This window comes from Conger conger, chromosome 11 (assembly GCF_963514075.1).
Source record: "Conger conger chromosome 11, fConCon1.1, whole genome shotgun sequence".
In the NCBI taxonomy this organism is placed as follows: domain Eukaryota; kingdom Metazoa; phylum Chordata; class Actinopteri; order Anguilliformes; family Congridae; genus Conger; species Conger conger.
In genome coordinates this window covers 19,859,227-19,878,777 of record NC_083770.1, presented here as the reverse complement: position 1 = coordinate 19,878,777, position 19,551 = coordinate 19,859,227, and the positions used below count along the sequence as shown (strand labels likewise).

At 44.7% G+C, this 19,551-nt stretch overlaps 1 protein-coding gene across 5 annotated transcripts in view; it reads left to right on the top strand.

Moving 5' to 3' along the window:
- Positions 1–18,952, top strand: part of rtkna (rhotekin a) — an 84,594-nt gene extending 65,642 nt beyond the window's left edge. For 3 of the 5 annotated variants that reach the window (XM_061261530.1, XM_061261533.1, XM_061261534.1), the window contains exons 3-12: positions 309–370; positions 2,199–2,252; positions 3,181–3,298; positions 4,207–4,431; positions 5,036–5,130; positions 6,864–6,970; positions 7,069–7,200; positions 8,628–8,793; positions 10,779–10,883; positions 15,157–18,952. In XM_061261530.1, the coding sequence (XP_061117514.1) occupies positions 309–370; positions 2,199–2,252; positions 3,181–3,298; positions 4,207–4,431; positions 5,036–5,130; positions 6,864–6,970; positions 7,069–7,200; positions 8,628–8,793; positions 10,779–10,883; positions 15,157–15,782 (1,690 nt within the window). In that variant the 3' untranslated portion in view covers positions 15,783–18,952. Of the gene's footprint in view, positions 1–308; positions 371–2,198; positions 2,253–3,180; positions 3,299–4,206; positions 4,432–5,035; positions 5,131–6,863; positions 6,971–7,068; positions 7,201–8,627; positions 8,794–10,778; positions 10,884–12,358; positions 12,463–15,156 lie in introns of those variants that run through there. The other 2 variants (XM_061261532.1, XM_061261535.1) reach the window with 2 other exon arrangements.
- The last annotated feature ends 599 nt before the right edge of the window (positions 18,953–19,551 follow it).

Sequence of the window (19,551 nt, the reverse complement as noted above, 5' to 3'; positions counted from 1 at the left end):
TTGCATACTTAGATGGCGTCTAGAGATTATTTGACAGTTCTTGCTCATAACCACACAACTAGCATGATTCATAATCTCAGTCAGGTAGCATCTAAGTAAAAATTTTAAAAGTTTAAAAACGACGGTTGTTAAGACAGTGTAGAACTACAGAGCAGCAGAAGCCTGAGGTAGTGTAGGTACAGACTGTGGAAGCAGCAGGAAGAGGACGTGACCATCTCTCTCTCTCTCTCTCTCTCTCTCTCTCTCCCTCGCTCTCTCTCTCTCCCTCCCTCTCCCTCTCTCTCTCTCTCTCTCTCTCTCTGCCGCAGGTCGTCTGATGCTGGGCCCTTGGACGACCGACTCCCTTGCAAGGGCAAAGTGGCCATTTCAGGTACCGGCTGCGTCTCGCTCTGATTGGCTGTATTCTCACCCCTATAAGATGCTCAGTGTTCACACACATCTCACATAGCAGGGCTCTGGGAAAGGGGAATGTGGACCCCTGTCAGAATCCAGCCCAGTGTCTGTCTGTCTGTCTGTCTGCCTGCCTGTCTGCCTGTCTGTCTGTCTGTCTGTCTGCTCTGCTCCCTTACACTCAGAGTACCGCACACTCTCACACACGCTCAGAACCAATCAAATCCTTTACCAGGAATCCTACAGACCCTTCGGAATTTACACTGAGCCAGAGATTTTCAAGTTGCCCCCCATGCTACACATTCACGCATGCACACAAATACACACACACACACACACACACACACACACACACACACATGCTACACAGCACACACACACTCTCTCTCACAGGCAGACACACATGATACACACAGGCATGCACACATGCTACACAGCACACCACACACACACACACACACACACCCTCCCCTATAAGCCGCTCAGTGCTCTCTCTGTAATTTCCTCATTATTGACTACCTCCACTGCAGCCTGCAGTCTGTCACCTTACATCAGCGTCTAATGGGGGATCCCACCCGTCACACAGAGGGGGGTGGAGGTTGAGGGGTGGAGGTTGGGGGGTGATGAATGAGCCTCACCACCCATGTGCTCGAGGGGGGGGGGTCTCAGTTACACCCCCCACTGAGGAACCCCTGAGGTGCATTCTGGGGAATGTGGTAATTACAGGATCCTGATAAACGGCACACATGCCGCAGAGGGGCGTCATGGGTACAACCCCTTACCCCATCTGTGTGTGTGTGAGTGTGTGTGCGTGAGTGTGAGTGTGTGTGTGTGAGTGTGTGTGTGTCTGTGTGTGTGTGAGTGTGTGTGCGTGAGTGTGAGTGTGTGTGTGTGAGTGTGTGTGTGTGTGTGTGAGAGTGTGTGTGTGTGTGAGTGTGTGTGTGTGTGAGTGTGTGTGTGTCTGTGTGTGTGTGAGTGTGTGTGTGTGTGTGTGTGTGTGTGTGAGAGTGTGTGTGTGTGTGTGTGAGTGTGTGTGTGTGTGTGTGTGTGTTGGTGTGTGTGTGTGAGTGTGTGTGTGAGTGTGTGTGTGTGTGTGGTGGGTCCGTGTGCATGTGTGAGTGAGAGATTGTGCGTATGTGTATGCATGTGTGAGTGTGTGTGTTTATGTGTGGGTGGGGGTGTGTATGTTTAGGTGTGTGTGATGGGTCCGTGTGCATGTGTGAGAGAGATTGTGTGTGTGTGTATATATGCATGTGTGAGTGTGAGTGTTTATGTGAGTGAGTGAGCAAGCGTGTGTGTGTTTGTGTGTGAATGAGCAGACGTGTGGTACACACACATTTGCACCCCTAGACACAGACACTCATTTGCTCTTTTTTAATTCCGTGTCCCAGACTTCATTTCATTTCAATTATATGCGCCATAAACCGCTCAAGTGCTGCAGAAAACACCGTGCAGAATTTAATGGGAGTGCAATCAAGGAGATATGAGTTAATTTAATGTACTCTGATGGGTCCCAGCAGCCAAGTTCACATTCAAACACACACACACTCAGCTACTGAGACACACACATTCAAACACACACACTCAGCTACAAAGACACATGCGTATACAAACTCAGCCACACTGACACGCTAACGAAAACACAAACACACATACTGGCATAAACACACACTCACACAAATGTAAGCCCAGTCAACTTCCTTTTGGCTCAGTCATGAGCTCATGTTGTACTTTGTGTGTCAGATGTTGACCGTGTGTTGGGTCGTTATGACGACCCCTATGACTTCCTGCCCCCCCCTCCCTCACAGACCTGCGTATCCCGCTGATGTGGAAGGACACGGAGTACTTCAAGAACAAAGGAGGTGAGCCCCCCCCCTTAAACCACGTCAGGGTTCAAAATGCACCGGAGACAGATCTGACCAGGATTATCATGTACAATGTTTGATATGGAATCCCATCTTTAACCATTTACATGGGTAACGTGTAGACTACACGGCCTGTTCCAGCTGGTATACCCGGTCTAGGGAGGAGGACACATTTGGTGTTTTTCATCGTAATGGCTGTTTTGTAAGCGTTTTTTAATGCTGTTCTGAACCACCCACCCACACCCCCTCTCTGTGTTGTGGTGGGGTTGGGAATCCTCTGCTGTGTCATAAACACACCGCAAGCATCTGGACAATAGGACCTCCCTGAATCCGTCTGCATACATCTGCATATTAATGAGGGGTAGCAGAGACAGGTAGAGACTGAGACAGGGTTTGGCCAGGCCATTAGTCAAGGACATCTTGAGCGTAGAGCGGGGGTGAATTGTTGGGGTCCTCTGCACCTGAGACTGACAGAGTGGGTATGCCACTCACACACACACACACACACACAAAGAAACATATACACACACACACACACACACAGACACAAACATATACACACACACACACACACAGAAACGTATACACACAGAAACATATATACACACACACACACAAACATATACACACACACACACAGAAACATATATACACACACACTCAAACACTGAAACATGTACACACACACGCACACACAAACAAACATATATACACACTCACACTTGCACATACACACATACTCTCACACTCACACACACACACACACACACACACACACATGCTTATACTATACACTCACACACATATTCACATACACACACACACACTCACACACACAAAGCAATGACTTGTCTCCAGTCTTTTATACAGTTTCCCATGCATTAAGGAGAGTGACTCTTAATAATAATAATCTCTCCTCTCTCAGAGCTGCACCGCTGTGCGGTGTTCTGCCTGCTCCATCTCGGAGGGGAGATTTACGATACAGACATGGTCATGGTGGACCGGACTCTCACTGACATCTGCTTCGACAACACCATTGTGTTGTGAGTGTCTCTCTCCGTGTGTGTGTTTGTGTGTGTGAGTGTCTCTCTCCATCTGTGTGTGTGTGTGTGTGTGTGTGTGTGTGTGTGTTTGTGTGTGTGAGTGTCTCTCCATCTGTGTGTGTGTGTGTGTGAGAGTGTCTCTCTCCATCTGTGTGTGTGTGTGTGTTTGTGTGTGTGAGTGTCTCTCTCCATCTGTGTGTGTGTGTGTGTGTGTGTGAGTGTCTCTCTCCATCTGTGTGTGTGTGTGTGTGTGTGAGTGTCTCTTTCCATCTGTGTGTGTGTGTGTGTGTATGTGAGTGTCTCTCTCCCTCTTCATTTCTAACAGTGTGTGTGTGTATATGTGTGTGTGGGTGGATGTGTCTTCATTTCTAACAGTCGCTCATCTCAGTCTGAATGCTCTGTTCCTCAATGTCCTTATTGTATCTTTTATTCAGCGCTGATGTCATTGTCATGCTGAATTGCTGGAAAGTTATAGTTTGGGCTAAGACCAGAATACTACATAGACCAGAATGCCATGTCACAGAAATGTGAACTTGAACCTAGTAGCTCAAGTTTACTGATATTAAGGCAGCCAGATTTCTGTTTTATTTTTTTTATTTTTTAAGTATAAAGGAACATTTTCCTTGTCATGTCCAGTCCAATACAGTCTTGCTGTAACAGATGGGTTTCTGTGAGTGTGTGTATGTATCTGTGTATCTATGTATCTGTGTATCTGTGTATATGAGCTTTTTTAAAGCAGGTCTAAAAACTTTTATAGGTAATCTTTTATAGGAAAGCAGTGTTGTCCCCGTTTCTCTTCATTCTTTGTGTACATTTTAGATCCCGTTCTCTTTTCTGTAGCACCTTGAGATTGTATGTAGACGAAAGGCTGGTAATGAACATGGCGGTTATTGTATGTGGTCCCGCAGTAGCGAGGCCAGCCCCGGGTTCGAGCTGAAGGTGGAGCTGTACAGCTGCTGCTCGGAGGACGAGTTCTCGGCGGGCAGCACGCCGCGGAAACTGGCCAGCAAACTCAGCAGCTCCCTGGGCCGGTCGGCGGGCAAGAAGCTCCGCACCACCATGGAGACCGGGCCGGGCGGGGCCATCACCAACGGCGGGGGGGCCACCCTGCTGCTGCCCCCGCCCTCTGTGCCGTGAGTCCTGTCCCGTCAGGCACCGTCACCCGCCGCTGATCACTGCGCAGTCAAAATGGCCGACATTTCCTCAAGTCGAGCTGAAGCGGAAGTTAGAGGCAGCCCCTGGCTACTGCGATAGGATGTATACACCAGTGTAACTGGTCTTTCAGGGGGAAGTTTTGAAGAGCGGGGAGTCGATTCGACTGTGTGGAAATACTGAAGTATTACCGTTTTATACATTTTTTTGGATTCCGTACTTTAAGAAGTGTTTTTATGGTTTTGAGGAATCGACTCATTTGAGGAAAAAGTTCATTTTGATTTCAGGTTGCCTTTAATGTGTCGGGGGATGGGGGTGTAAATCTTTGGCTTGGCCTAGTCTGAGACTGTCAGATCTACACTGCTGAGCTGAATAAAATACTGGACTGATTAGCATGTGAAATGGAGGCAGTGACCTGACCTTGTATTTGAGGACGCATGACTGGCATTGGTTAATGTGCCTCCTGATCCCACTACACACACTACACACGGCAAAAACCTGAACATTTAAGTCTATCTCATCAAGAATTTTAGTCTTACTAAAGATACTGTTTCTGTCTCTATCTGCCTGTCTGTCTGTCTGCAGGGGTCCGAAGTACCACCTCCTCGCACACACAACACTGACTCTCGCCCACGTACAGGACAGCTTCCGTACTCAAGACCTCTCCATCACAGGAAACGGTAAGTCATCTCTCCTCTCCTCTCTGTTCTCCTCCCTTCTTTCTTCTCCTCTCCTTTCCTTTCCTCATCCCCTCTTTCCTCCTGTGCTCTCTCCTCTTCTTTCAGACGTATGCCTCCCCGGTCTGCGTTCTTACAGTGTGCTCCCACCAGGCTCAGCTCACAGTAATTCTGGCCAGTTTCACTGGGTTTCATCTGATACTTAAATGGGAACTAGATGAAGCTTTAAAATCCCAGTGGGAATCGTAGCGTTGCGTTGCTTACAGCACACTTTCATTTTCCAATTAGGAGCAAAGCACCATTAGGAGCGTACAAATAGGCTGAGAGTAGCTCTGGCTCATTATGCCTGTGTGAACTCACACCCCACACAATGAGCGTGTGTGTGCTTCTGTGTGTGTGTGTGTGTGTGTGTGTTTGTGTGTGTGCGTCTGTGTGTGTGTGTGTGTGTCTGTGTGTGGGTGGGTGTGTGTGTGTGTCTGTGTGTGCGTGTTTGTGGGTATATGTGTGTGTGTGCTCGTGTGTGGGTGGGTGTGTGTGTGCGTGATTGCGAATCACCGTCTGTGAGTTTCGGTGTGTGTGTGTGTGTGTGTGTGTGTGTATGTGTGTCTGTGTGTATATGTGTGTGTCTGTGTGTACATGCGTGTGTGTGTGTGTGTGTGTGTGTGAGTGCACATCTGTGTGTTTCGGTGTGTGTGTGTGTTTGTGTGTATATGTGTGTGTCTGTGTGCACATGCTCGTGTGTGGGTGGGTGTGTGTATGTGTGCGTGTTCCAGGCGCACTGTCAGGGCTGTTTTTGGCATAGGGGGATTGGTACGAAAATAATACATTCTGTTTTGTTCATTTTCTCTCTTTCTCACTCTTACACACTTCTTCTCACACGCACATTCAAATTATTATTGTTTTTTTGTATAGCGCTTTTTACAGAATACTGTCACAAAGAGGCTTTACAGAGTCACAGAAAGGCAATAAATGGCAAACACCAGGTCTGAACACAAACACATACTCGCACACACGTGCACTCTCTCACACACACACACGCACACACACACACAGGGGCCAGTGTCTGACACAGACAAGGCCGGGGTGATTGTGTATTTATGGTTGTGGCAGCAGTAAGCATGTTGCTCGGCCCTGACATTAGGTCTGTAACAATGAAGAATATGGAGGGCAAGTAAACCCCAAATATGCTGCAGGAATTTGAACAGGCCCTACAGGCAGTGCTGAAGTCACCCTCTGTATGTCACTCCATCAATCTACTTTCGTGCTCTCTCCCTCCCTCCCTCTCCCTCCCTCTCGCTCCCTCTCTGACTTTCTCTCTCTCATTCTCTCTCTCATTCCCTTCCCTCCCACTCAGTCTTGTTTGAGTGATTTCTTGTTTTATTGGCATGCATTACATTGTGTAAATGCTGCCAAATTGTAATGTACTGTTAAAAGGGTACACATTTACAAATGAACTTTCTCTCTCTGTGAACTCAATGGTACACATTTACAAATGAACCTTCTCTCTGTCTGTAACCCCTGTTCAGTCCAGTCTAATACACACTGCCAAAGCTGCCAATGAGGAAAAATAAACACAACACGACAAGAAGGTGTTTCGTCATATTTTGCCTGCCAGAATGAATAGCTGTTATGCTGAAACAAAGGTTCCACTTAAAAAACTGCCTAAATAATAACTAATGACTGAAATGTTATGAAATAAAACCTCTGTCCCTCTCTGTCCCCGCCCCCGCTCACAGAGGAGTGCTCCTATTGGCTGCCGCTGTACGGCAGTGTGTGCTGTCGCCTGGCAGCACAGCCCCTCTGTATGACTCAGGAGATGATGAGCGGATACCTGAGGGTGAAGGTGAGTGTGGGACCCCTGCGCTTACCTGAGGAGACCCCCCTGGTCTGCCGCTGAACTGCCCCTCTAACCCCCCCCCCCCCCCCCCCCCCCTCTCACAGCAGCTGGGTGGGGAGCCCCAGGGCTGGAGGAAGATCTACGGTGTCCTGAAAGGGACAAACCTGTTCTGTTACCACAGGCAAGAGGATGTGGAGGCCAAAGTGGAGCCAGTCTGCACCATCGCCATTAACAAGGTCAGGCTTCTACACTGCAAATACGTCTGTCTAAAAAAGAGATACTTTTTTCTTCTTCTCTGAAGTAGAAAATATTTACTTGTTTTAAGTTACTGTTTTATGTAGAATCTGAGCTTTACGTCAAAGAGTCTCCAACACGGAATGGCCATTCTTCGACAGTAATCTTCGGCCAGCTGTCTGTGCTAGCGGTCGCTAATCTGCGGCTAGTGGTCTGTGCTATCGGTCGCTAATCTATGGCTAGTGGTCTGTGCTATCGGTCGCTAATCTACGGCTAGTGGTCTGTGCTATCGGTCGCTAATCTACGGCTTGTGGCCTGTGCTAGCGGTCGCTAATCTGCGGCTAGTGGTCTGTGCAAGCGGTCACAAGAGTTCACACGTGCCAATGACATACTCAATCTGTGTGTCAGTGTGTGACAAAGGTTTCACCCATCTACGATGTCTCCCCACTTCCTATGTATGAAAACACAGACAGGACTTCATTCTTCACCTCTCGTTCATCGTAGGGTCACTCAGTCCGTTATTACTCTCTTTGATTCATTGATGAGTACATCACTAGTGAGAAAAAAAAGGCCTGGCTTGTGTTCAGGAGAGGTGTAATTCCACCAGTCCAGTTTTCCAGATAAGATTCCTCAGTAGCACAGTGGATGGAAATTTACTGCTGTGTGCTGCCATCTGCTGGTGGCGGAGTCACAACACAGTTTCTGCTTCAGTCACATTCTGTTAACCAGACCTGGGTCAAATTTGTAATTGCCTTGGTCTTGCCTGGTACAATTGAGCAACAAAGACAACCCAAAGGTGGGTATACACCAGATACACCAATACACCAGACAAGCACAGTAAAGTGTAGATAAGTATTTGAATCCAAAACAATTATGTATTTGACCCTGGTCTGCTGGTGATTTTATAATAAAACTTAAGACTGACATGATATTTGTTATATTAATATTCTGTCAGTCTGAATATTCCTACAGTTGATGGTGTCCTCTCTCACAAAGTCCTACTTGCTGGAATAATATGGTAGTTGCTCTGGACATGTGTATATATAAAATGATTGGTAGCATAAATGTATGCTTCAAAAAACAAAAAAAAAGTAAATCTCAAGTACTATTGTCTGATATTGAGCCTTATAATCTTATTTCTGCAATCTTTTTGCTAAATAAGCCAAAAATATTGCCAATTTGGTTAGACTGTGAGGCTCAAGATCAGCCAATAGGGCATGAAAATTTCACATATTGAGCTAACAGTAACAGTGAATCTTATTACAAAACTGAAACACTTGTAAAGACAGTATTTATTTTGTTGTTGCTGTGTGATGTATTAGTAATGTTTAATGACTAAATAGTTCAGCCATTTTTTCTGCCAAAGTAGTTTCATACTGAAATGTACAGAGTGTTTGTTTTGAAATGTGTGTGTGTGTGCGTTTTCCAGGAGACGCGCATCCGTGCTGCAGAGAAGGACCCCCACAGTAAAGCGCAGAGCATCTCCGTCAGTAACCAGTACGGTGGTGAGGACGTCACACACACCCTGAGCGCTGACAGCAAGGCGGACACACAGCGCTGGATGGAGGCCTTCTGGCAGCAGTTCTACGACATGAGTGAGTGTGTTTACACCAAGAGGGGGGGTCACTGCTTCACGCTAAAAAACTAACAAGGCCTTCAGGTACTCCTTTACAAGCTGAGCTTCCACAAAATGGAAGTCAATTGGGGGTTGCCTATGTTTTTGAATAACTGAATAATAATAATAATAATAATAATAATAATAATAACAATACATATACTTCAAGGATAGCATAACTTTCCATAACATAAAAGATAGGTGTAAAAATGACAGCACTGGGGTTACAGTAAAAGCAGCACTAAAGAAGAACAAACAGTAAATACAACAGCAATATACATAATTGCTAAAATAACACAGAAAGAATAAAACATGGAGAAAAACACAGTAAAAATAAGACGCAGTAAGTAATTATAAATTATAAAATAGTTGAGTAAAAAGGGTAAATGCATAGAACATTGTTTTTTAAGACCGGTTTTAAAAGCAGAGGACTTTTAATCCCAAACCCAGGTTTATTGCATGTTATTTAAATGTATTTTGTTAAGCGTTATGGAACGAGAACCCGTGGTATATCATAGATATTGGCACAGCTAATGGGGTGGTTAGGCACGATTCACAAGTCCACAATACACCACAGGTTCTCGTTCCATAACGCTTTTATTTTTTTACGGTTGCAATAATGTATCTCCACTGCACTAGCATCAAATAGCTAGCTTGCTAGTTTATCTTATCTTACCCCCCTGACTGAAAGTAGCTTAACGTGTTGATTTACATCACTTATCCACTGCGATGTACAACAAAGTGCAAAACCATAACCAGGGACGAGTGCACTGAAAGACTCTAGAGGGAAATACAGTTTCAAGTGCTAGGAATGACTACAAAGATAAGGATTTGGGCCTTGTAGATTACTCTGACAGTGGATTATGTCTATAAAACCATTTTTATACAACATGACACAAAAGAATGATCTACGCTTATGTAGGAACAATGGTAAATAGCTTACATAACCAAACAATAGCAACAAAATCATCCTAGCGAACACGTGATAAACACTGTGAGAATTTACTGGCATCTTCATAATGGCAGGTATTAATAACTGACATTCTGAAAATATCATGCAACCTATTACTGTCAGAGCTTAATTTGCTTCCTTGTGTTTATATAACCTACCTTTAATTTTGACCTACATTATTTACTATGTCATGCTGAATTCTGAGCCAATTCCATGCACTAGAGCGTTCAGACAATGGAGGAGGAGGATAGCTTGTTCTTGTGCCTAGAACATTTCAGTGTCAGGTTGATTGGATCTTTCTACACATCAAGACAGGGATAGGGGGACAGTGGGAATCTTAGATTACAACCGATACAACCAGGCTGCTGTGATCTTCTCTCTCTCACCTGTTGAGTTACTGTAGGTGTGGTTGCACATTCCAATATTGCTACGTTAGACTTGTAAAATGGCACACACACATACACATTCTCGTCACCTGTATGAGATAACATTAATTCTATCAGAATTTCTGAAATCTCCAGAATGTGTACTGGGAAATCTGGCATGTGAGAGCAGAAATATTGTAAATTTTTGTCTTTTTTGTGCCGGAACCTATTTCATTTCAAGTTAGATTAGACAGAGGACAGACTAATAATAATCAAGCAATAACTGATATTATGGAATCTAATCTACTGTATCTGTGATCTACAATGTGATTGAATTCTGTGAAATATTTGCCTGGCCAGTTGCATGTGTGTGTGTGTGTGTGTGTGTGTGTGTGTGTGTGTGCATGTGTGTGTGTGTGAGTGTGGCAGGAGGGATGCAGTCTCTCCCTTTTTCCAAAACGAAAAAAGGGAGAACTCTGCCGTCGAGCCCTTGAGCAAGCCCCTGAACCCAGGGGCTTCACCCCTGTTCTCTCTCTCCCACATCAACTGTTCTTCCATTCCTCCCAGAGCTTCCTACTCTCAATTAACCTCCCCTCTTTAGAGAATGGATGAATGAAATCACCAGCCCTCCCCTCTCTCCACCTACAGGCCAGTGGAAGCAATGCTGTGACGACCTGATGAAGATTGACATGCCATCGCCACGGAAACCCGCCATCATCATGGCGAAGCAAGGCTCCCTCTACCACGAGATGGGTAAGAGCACCCCGGCCCCAGGTGGGGGGGGGGGTGAATGTAGACCCCCCCAGGTCCACTGCAGATCTGCTAATACAGACATCGTCACCCGCACATACATACTATATATACTAATGTTCTACCCAAACTCAAGGTTAGGTCAGATTACTTTAGTGAGCTTTTTCTGGTCACTTTTGTTCAGATTGCTTCTGTTGTTTAATACTTATTTACGAGGGTATCTATTTACCTTACAAACCCATGTCAAACCCATAGTCAAAATATATAGCATAACAGGTGTGTAGGTAGCAGTAGCTAATCCAGACAATCCTTCAGACCAGTATTGTGAAGGGGCAAAGGCATGTCTTTATCAATCCGTCATTATCCACAATAATTCTGGTACATTCAGGAAACAAATATCCCTAGATTTATGTTTACCCAAACCATCACCTAGAGCTGAGATAGTTCTAACTGTCACGGAGCTGGAAAAGCAGGTTTTGACAGTGCATGGCTACAAACGAAAGTCATGTCATCGTTCACTGCGTCTCAGTTTTCAGATGAAGGCCTATGGGCAGCCTTGGGGGTTTGCTTTACAGAACAGGCCATCTTGTCAAAACTGTCCGTCTGGCTTTTTTTTGCTTTTTTTTGGTCAACCTACATTACTAAGAAAGTAGGACGCGTAAAATTCAGAGATCATAAAAAAAGGTACAAAGGCTCATAGTCCTGCTAAGCGCATGCTTTTCTCTAACAGTGGAATGTGGCGACTGGCATGAGTTCTCCATTTTGGCTCTATGCTCCTTCCTGCAGCTGAAGCATCTCTACTGGTTCTCTTATCACTGCACTGTTTGATTAGCTGTTTCTCTCTGACACGCTGACTTAATCTCTCTCCCTTTCTCTTTCCCTCTTCCCTCCATCTTGCCCCAACTGTCACCCCTTTTTCCATCCCTCCTTCCTCTCCTCCTCCTCCTCTCGCTCCCTTCACCCTTATGCCCCATTGGGGATTATTTATGTGTTTATTTCCCTTCGTTCATTCGCTCATATCAATCATCCTGCCATTTTTGTGTAATTTCTTCTTAATCTTTCCTGGTGAACAACTGGGCTGTAATCTCTGTCCTGTACTTGTTCTCCGCACTTCTGCAAATATACCTGTTTTACTGGTCATTGTCATCACTCAAACATACCTGTTTAACTGGCTACGGTCGTCACTCAAACATACCTGTTACCTGATCATTGCCTTAACTCAAACATACCTGTTTAACTGGCTACGGTCGTCACTCAAACATACCTGTTACCTGATCATTGCCTTAACTCAAACATACCTGTTTAACTGCCCACGGTCGGCACTTCACGTGAAAATTCAATTTAAATCATTGTTTGGCTCATGTATTTCACCCTGTTTACGTGTCACCTCATCACACACAAACGGCCGCCAAACCTCACACGCCCCCCCCCCCCTCCACCACCACACCTTCCTGACCCCCCCACACAAACCTCCCCAGCCTCCCCGCTCCCTGCCCCCTCCTGCGAGGGGCTTCTGCTCCAGGATAACGCCGTGTCGGCTGAGATCCGCGCTCTCCTCTCCTCCTATTACAATGACAGGTGACGTAACGCCCCTCCACTTCCTGTTCCCTCGCTTTGCACACCTACCTCACTTCCTGTGACTGGGCCTACTACACATAATGGTGACGTCAGGATGGTGACTCTCCCCCTCAGCTGATGTGTGGAGCTCTTCTTGATGCAGGGTTTCTAAGCATCGCTCGAAGGGGTGCTACGTATTTCAGGGGGTTGGGGTCAGTTTACAGTTACATTACAGTTATTTCGCTGATGATTTTATCCAAAGGGACTTACTGTTGATTTGACTAAGTAGGGGCCAATCCCATCTGGAGCAATGTGGGGTTAAGGGACTTGCTCAAGGGGCCAATAGCTGCATTGATCTTACTGTGGCTACACTAGGGCTTGAACCACCATCCTTCCAGGTCCCAGTCAAACACTTTAGTAACTAGGTGGCTTCAACTGTAAAGCCCTTGAAGCTTCCTTGGAGAATTACACTTGGAGGGAACCTCCTCATCTCTTCTTAAAGTTCTACCGATTTACCATTTTCCCCATTTATACCATGGTCTGGGTGAATACTTGATTCTAATTCTGATTGGGTGCTAGGTGGTGATTAAATTTGAATAATCTTTCAACGTTTGGCAGGTAGTCCAGGCCAACCCTAATCGCTGTAAGTGAGCATGTGTACCCAGTGAACCTCCCCTGCATAAATAAAATTAATTAAATAAAAAAAAAAAATTCCTGTGCAATGTAAAAAGGTAGAGCATTGTGCCTGGAATGTTGCTGATCCTACTGCCAGAAAATAAAAAGTGTTCATTATCATAAATGCAATAAATAACTCACAGGTACCACGACATTAAATGACCTTGCATTCATAGCTTACATGGAATTGTAACATAACAAGGACAAATATAGAATTTAAAGAGCAAATCAAAATGGATGTTGCCATGTAATGTGCTGTTGTGGAAAGAAACATTTCAGACCGATTCAGAGGCAAAAAAGAGTTTTGTCACGCCAGTGGTACATTAATAAGTACATTACATTAATACATTAAGTATTTCTACAGCTATTATACAGTACGTCTGGGCTCTCTTTCTGAAGAAACATCTTTTCTTCTGGGGACATTTCATTGATTTGTGATTTTCGTCTACAAAACAAATCTTCATAATTGAACTGCGTGTGTGTGTGTGATGTGGTTTGATGGTAAGGGTGTGAGACATTTGGGTTGAGCCTTTGAGCAGACAATGAACAGAAAGTCACCCTGGTGCACAATGCAGCTGGGTTCCTGCCAAGATGTCTTTGGCTATTACAGGGAATGAATGCTGCAGTATTATGATTATCAAAGAATTTCTGTTTGTTTTTTATCTGTAGCTGTTGGTTCGCTTATGGCATATTGTAGGGCTTCACAGAGGGCTTTATTACTTTGTTTATTCGTTGACATGGAAATTCTAACGACTGGCAAACTGAATGTATCTTTCCACTATGCCGTATATATAGAAACAAATATAGAGATACGTCATTGGACAAATGTCGCACGCAACATTATTAAGTAGGCAAGTTGAAAAATAAAGACTGTAATTACGTGTAACCACTATTTATAATTTTATTACATCCAGCAATTTATTCATTTGATTGAGTCTAACCTACTTAGCTGCAATCACTATCCAACTGTTTTTAAAGTGTTGTGTTCTATATATCTAATGTTGGCCAGAGCTAGCTTACCTACATTTTCCAGGACTGTGTAGTTTAACTATTTCTAAAATCAAATAGAATTTTTGGCATAAAAGAAAAATCCTTAGACCAGTCGTATATCATATCCATCCGACCATAAGCAGTATCGGTTACAGTTTTCAAAATGGGGTGGTAACCGTTTACAAAAACAGATGACTTGTCACATCTCTAGTCCATGTTCCTTGTTTTGGGGGCATTTTATCCAGTGCTGTTATCCAGCTGACCCTGCTCCACAAACCCTACTTTGTGGAGCAGGGCCCAGGAGATGGTTCAAGATTCCATCTGAGTCTGGTAGCTGGAAATCTCCACCAGGGAAGGGTGGCACACCAATTTTCATGGAAAGTTCTGACAGAACGTCAATAAATCTGCTGTACCTTTGTGTAGGTTGCAGAATTATGTTACCCAAAAAAGAAAAAAAATAGCAGTTTAAATGTTTATATACGCTGTGGGTGATTTTCATTGCAGTTGCAGACAATTTCAAACAATGGAAATAAAATGGCCCTGAAATTTTGAAGCACTCAAGTTGTCCAGGTGGACTTGTGTCTTCGTATCGCAGTCGATATACCACATTAAACTGGCACGAGGCATTATGATGTTGCGGGACACCTTAAGTTCTGTATAATTTCAGCCAGAGAGAAATGAACTAATTATTGAAATCAGCTGGTACAGTGATTGATTGGAAATAGATGCTCTTGGCCCGCCATGGCACAATTGGCGTCCCTGTTTTGGATGCTATATCCATGTACTCTAGTTTCTGCAAAATACTAAAGGTTCTTCTGCATAATTTCAGCCATTTTGTTGACCTCATAGCCAGCTACAGGAGTAGTTACTGCTGTTCTGTACTTGGGTGTGGGTTATGTATGATTATTTATGCTAAATACATTGTTATAATGAAGTCTGATTGCTGTATCCTCAAATGGCTGCACTGCTTTTCATGTAGTCATAGATGCTGCATCCATGTACTCTGTGTGGATTCCGTGACCTTAACAGTTGGCTCCTCTTCCCCCCCCCCCAGTTATTGACACCTCGGACGACATCGGCACGGTGACGGACATCCTGACCCAGCGCATGCAGCAATTTGAGCTGAGGAGCAGGCTGGGGTCCTCCCCTCCCTGGATGGCCCTGTTCGAGGAGTCCCCAGGCCGCACCCACCTCCAGCACCACCCCCGGCCCCCCCGACCGCACTGCCGCAGCCCCCGCTCCCCCCGAGGGCCCCCCCGGCTGGGGCCCCTCTCCTCGGACGCCAGCCTGACATCAGACAGCGACAGCCCCTCCAGCACCAGCCCCTGCTCCCGGCACGCCTGGAGCGAGCCGCCGCCATCCCGCTTCCGGCCACGAACGCTGTCCCTGGACGCCAAGCTCACGGGCCTGCGGGGGAGGAGGGGCTACGGGGGGCCGTCCTGCGCCTGTCAGCCCCCGGCCTCCGTCTCGGCCTCCCCGGCCTCCTCCTCCTCGTCCTCCTCTCGGCCCCCCCAGAAGGGCCTGTCCTGCTCCAGCTCCAGCAGCAGCTCCAGCGAGGGCAGCAGCACCCCGGAGTCTGAGGGGGGGAGCCCCTTCTCCCGCCCCAGCCCCGCCCGACGCAGCATCAGGAACCTGCGCGCCAAGCTGGACCCCCGAAACTGGCTGCAGAGTCAGGTATAGCGCCCCCATCCCTGCTCCAGCCCACCTCGAAAGGCTTGACTGAAGCCTTCTGGAAAGAACTAGAAGGATTGTCCCGTCATCAGGTGATCCAGAGCTAAAACAGGGGCCCAATATGACTCTCTTTCTCTCACTCTCTTCCTTCCTGTTGTGGAGCCTGGATCACTGGAACCTTCTAGTGGCTTCACCCCAGCTTCTCATAGAGTATATTGAATGTTTTACACCGGTGTAAAATTTCAAAATATCTGTCGTTGGTGCACCAACTGGAAGAAGCAACTTCTGTATGGCAAAGAGGGCAGCAGACCATAAGTCGTGCAGTTTTAAACTGACGACAAGAAAGTGGTCATTTTCTTGTTGATCCCCGCCTCCATCCTCTGACATACCTCCTGTCTTCAATAATTAACTTCAAATTTTGGAATGAAGAGGGAACGAACCTTTCTGTGTGCAGAGTTGTGATTCGCAGACTCAACGCTTCACCCCAGGACCGGAGTTGTGATTCACAGACTCAACGCTTCACCATGCAGCCTGAGCACCTCGGCTCATTGCAGATACTCTGGTCTTTACAGCCTAGACTCTCAAACAGCGTACGCTCCACTGCAAGTTTGGATTCTTTCAAAAAAAGATTTTAAAAATCGGTACCTGGGCACGCAACAGTGCCTGTTGACTGAATTGAATTGTGGGAATTCCTGCATTCAGAGGAATTTGTCATGACCCAATGTGAAGTTCAACGAGTTTGCCACATGAATGTGATGTGTGGGGGACAAATGACTGCACACTCATACAAGTCAGGTTACATATAAGTAAAGACTGATCAGGAAGATAAGATCAATGAATGCCACAAGGCATCTTTAAGCTAGAACCTCTTGCTTAGACTTAGGGCGTTGCTGTTCTGAACCTAATTCATCAGAGGTTTCAGGTCAGTCCCAAATTCCGACGTTGAGGTCATGTTTTTGATGTACAAAACATCAAAAACATTCCACAGAAGAAAGAGAGCTGGTTGGTCAGGCCAGGTGGAAATTCCAGGAACCAGCCTCAGAGGAAGTCTACCTCCTGGATCTTCTGGCCAAGCTGGCCCTCCAACTGGACATGGTCTTGCCAAGCATGATTGCTATCTCATCCATCTTGTTGCCAGGTTGTCCATCTCCAAACCATCTGGACTAGCTTAAAACCAGGCTGGAACCAAGACTGGTATTTCCAACAGAGTGTACGACATCAACAGCATGTACAAGGTGCATCCATGGACAATGTTTAACGCCAGTTGAAGGGCCGAAGCTGCTGTTGTACTCTTCCTTAATATGTACTCCATCACTGCAGTCATCACCTTCCTCTCCAGTTTTCAAAAAGCAGAGCAACAAATACTTAGCTTTGCATCCGTTATTGCATGGCTTTGCACTGCTCTAACAATGTAATGTGTGAATTTCTAAAGCCATTTAAAATCTTGGTGTGTGAATTTTCTGTCAAATGGTTTCATTCATCTGGAAGGGGGAAATAGGTTACTAGCCTTTTAATATGCCTGGCCTAGGAATCTGATTACTGTTAAGCCTTGGCATGTACCAGTTTTTACTGTGGTGACCTCAATGATACACTTTATCTAATTTTACAGTGAACATTTATCAGTAAGATAAATAGGGAGACTAATACTGCTGCATTCTCTTACCTCACAATTAATAATTTTAAGCAACTGCACACATATTTATCTGTTAAATATTACGTCGGCAATATAATACATTAGATATATTATACATTAATTATACATTAATTATGAATATGGGCAAGTTCCTTCAGCTGTTTAGAGTTTAGACCTGTGTGGGTAGGCCCCAATGGTCTTAAAAAAAACATGAACATGAGCGTTGACTATTTTTGGAATCCTTGGTATCCAGGGGCATGGCTTCAAAAGTCAGTGATTTGATTTGTAGACATTATATTCCATGAAAGTATGTTGAAAACCACACCTCTGAATATCAAGTGTTTCTGAACAATGACCACAGCCTGTTTAAAAGGGAATAACAAAAAAGCTGTTTAGTGGAATGATGACTTTATTTCCCTTTTCCGCATGTTAATGTTCTTTTCCAGTTAAGGATCGCTTCACACACTAACTTACAAACCTTCACGCCATGGAATCAGATTAGGAAAAAGCTTTCCGGTCTTTTGGTTGGGAAGCCTTGTTCCATGGATGGCTGTGACCCAAGGATTTTCAGAATACTTGCTCAAGAAAGAAATGGACGAGATTTAGGGCATTGGCAATGAGTTGAATCAGTGTCGGATGTACCCTTCTGGGGAAAAAAAATACTACATCTCTCCAGGTAATCAACCAAGCAGGATTCAGTGTGTGTACCCTTCACAGACATGACGACGTGCTTGCAGTATGTGGCTGAAGACCTGGGCAACTATTTTGTTGTACAAGAAACATGAACCCCTTTCAAGGCAATGGGTCCCCTGACAAATGGGGATATTTCACATTATGCATTTATGAGTGGGCTGTGCATTTGTTAAACACCTTTAGTATGGATCTGTGAGTGGTTCCACTGCCCATATGTTAAGATAAGACCTGTTCATAGAATTTAATGACACCAGGGAGAAGTTACATAGCGAGATAGTGTTTACTATTTTAAATAGATATATAACAGTATAAACTGTACCAGTAGTTGTATTTTTGTATTTACTGTATATACTGTAAAGCCATGCCCCTCCCAAGAACCATTGTTCAGGTATTTTAGCTTTGTCCTCAGTGATGATGAAAGGCAAGGCAATGTCTCTCCTTTTCGGACAGTGCAGTGAGGCCTAGTGTCCCATGTCTCTGCCTAACAAAGACTGTAAAACTAAGCCACTGTGTCTCTGCAGTTCACCAGAACTCTGTTCACTTTACTAAAGGTAGATCTGAACTGCTTAAAAGCAACATTTGTGACTGTAAAGTTTTGTAATTTAACTTTTTTTGTCTTTTTTGAGATTACATGTATTTTGAATTATTGATTTTGTTATAAATATGACTATATTGATATATAAGTTTAACAAAAGAGTACCGGTCTTTAACCATAAAGATGGTTAACCTTTAAATGGGAGCTCTGTGGCTGCAGTCTGTCTGCATGTGCAGCTGCTTGGGGGAGATGAGTATAGCCAGGAATATTTAACTCAGTTTAAAGTTAAACAAAAATAAATGCTTTATCAATTTGAAATTAGTCTTTTGTTCTTTGTCCTCCAAAATGTTCCTCTGTTAATGTACATCCTGTATGTCGTGACTCAAACACTCAAACCCAGACCAAAAGAAAACCATAATACAGACCAAAGTAAAGCTATAATTAGCATAGAAACAGAATCACTTCATAATAAAGAGACCTACCAGTAATGTGGCTAAGCAAGTCTTTCCTGCCTCAAGTTAAAAATGTTCTTCAAATATGGTGGTATGCAGGTAGATACATATATAATGGAAGTTGACACAAGCACAAATTTTGTGAAATGAGAACCCTCCAGACAGGAATGTGGGAAAATGTTACAGAATGTGTCTCAATGTTACATATGACACTGTCTGAAGCTTACAGCCAGCCCTGGGACCAAACTCCAAACATGGAACATGGACTTAAATAAAAGGTTTTACTTTGACTCCATAATCTTGCTTTGTGGAACAGGCCTCTGGTAGAGTTGGGTGTTTCACAAATGAGAAATGTATTTATTTTCAGGATAAAATCTCTTGAGATATACCATCTTGTTTTCAAGGGTGTCCTGATTAAAGACAAATGTACACTATTTAATATACTGTTGACTCTTCCGTCTAGGC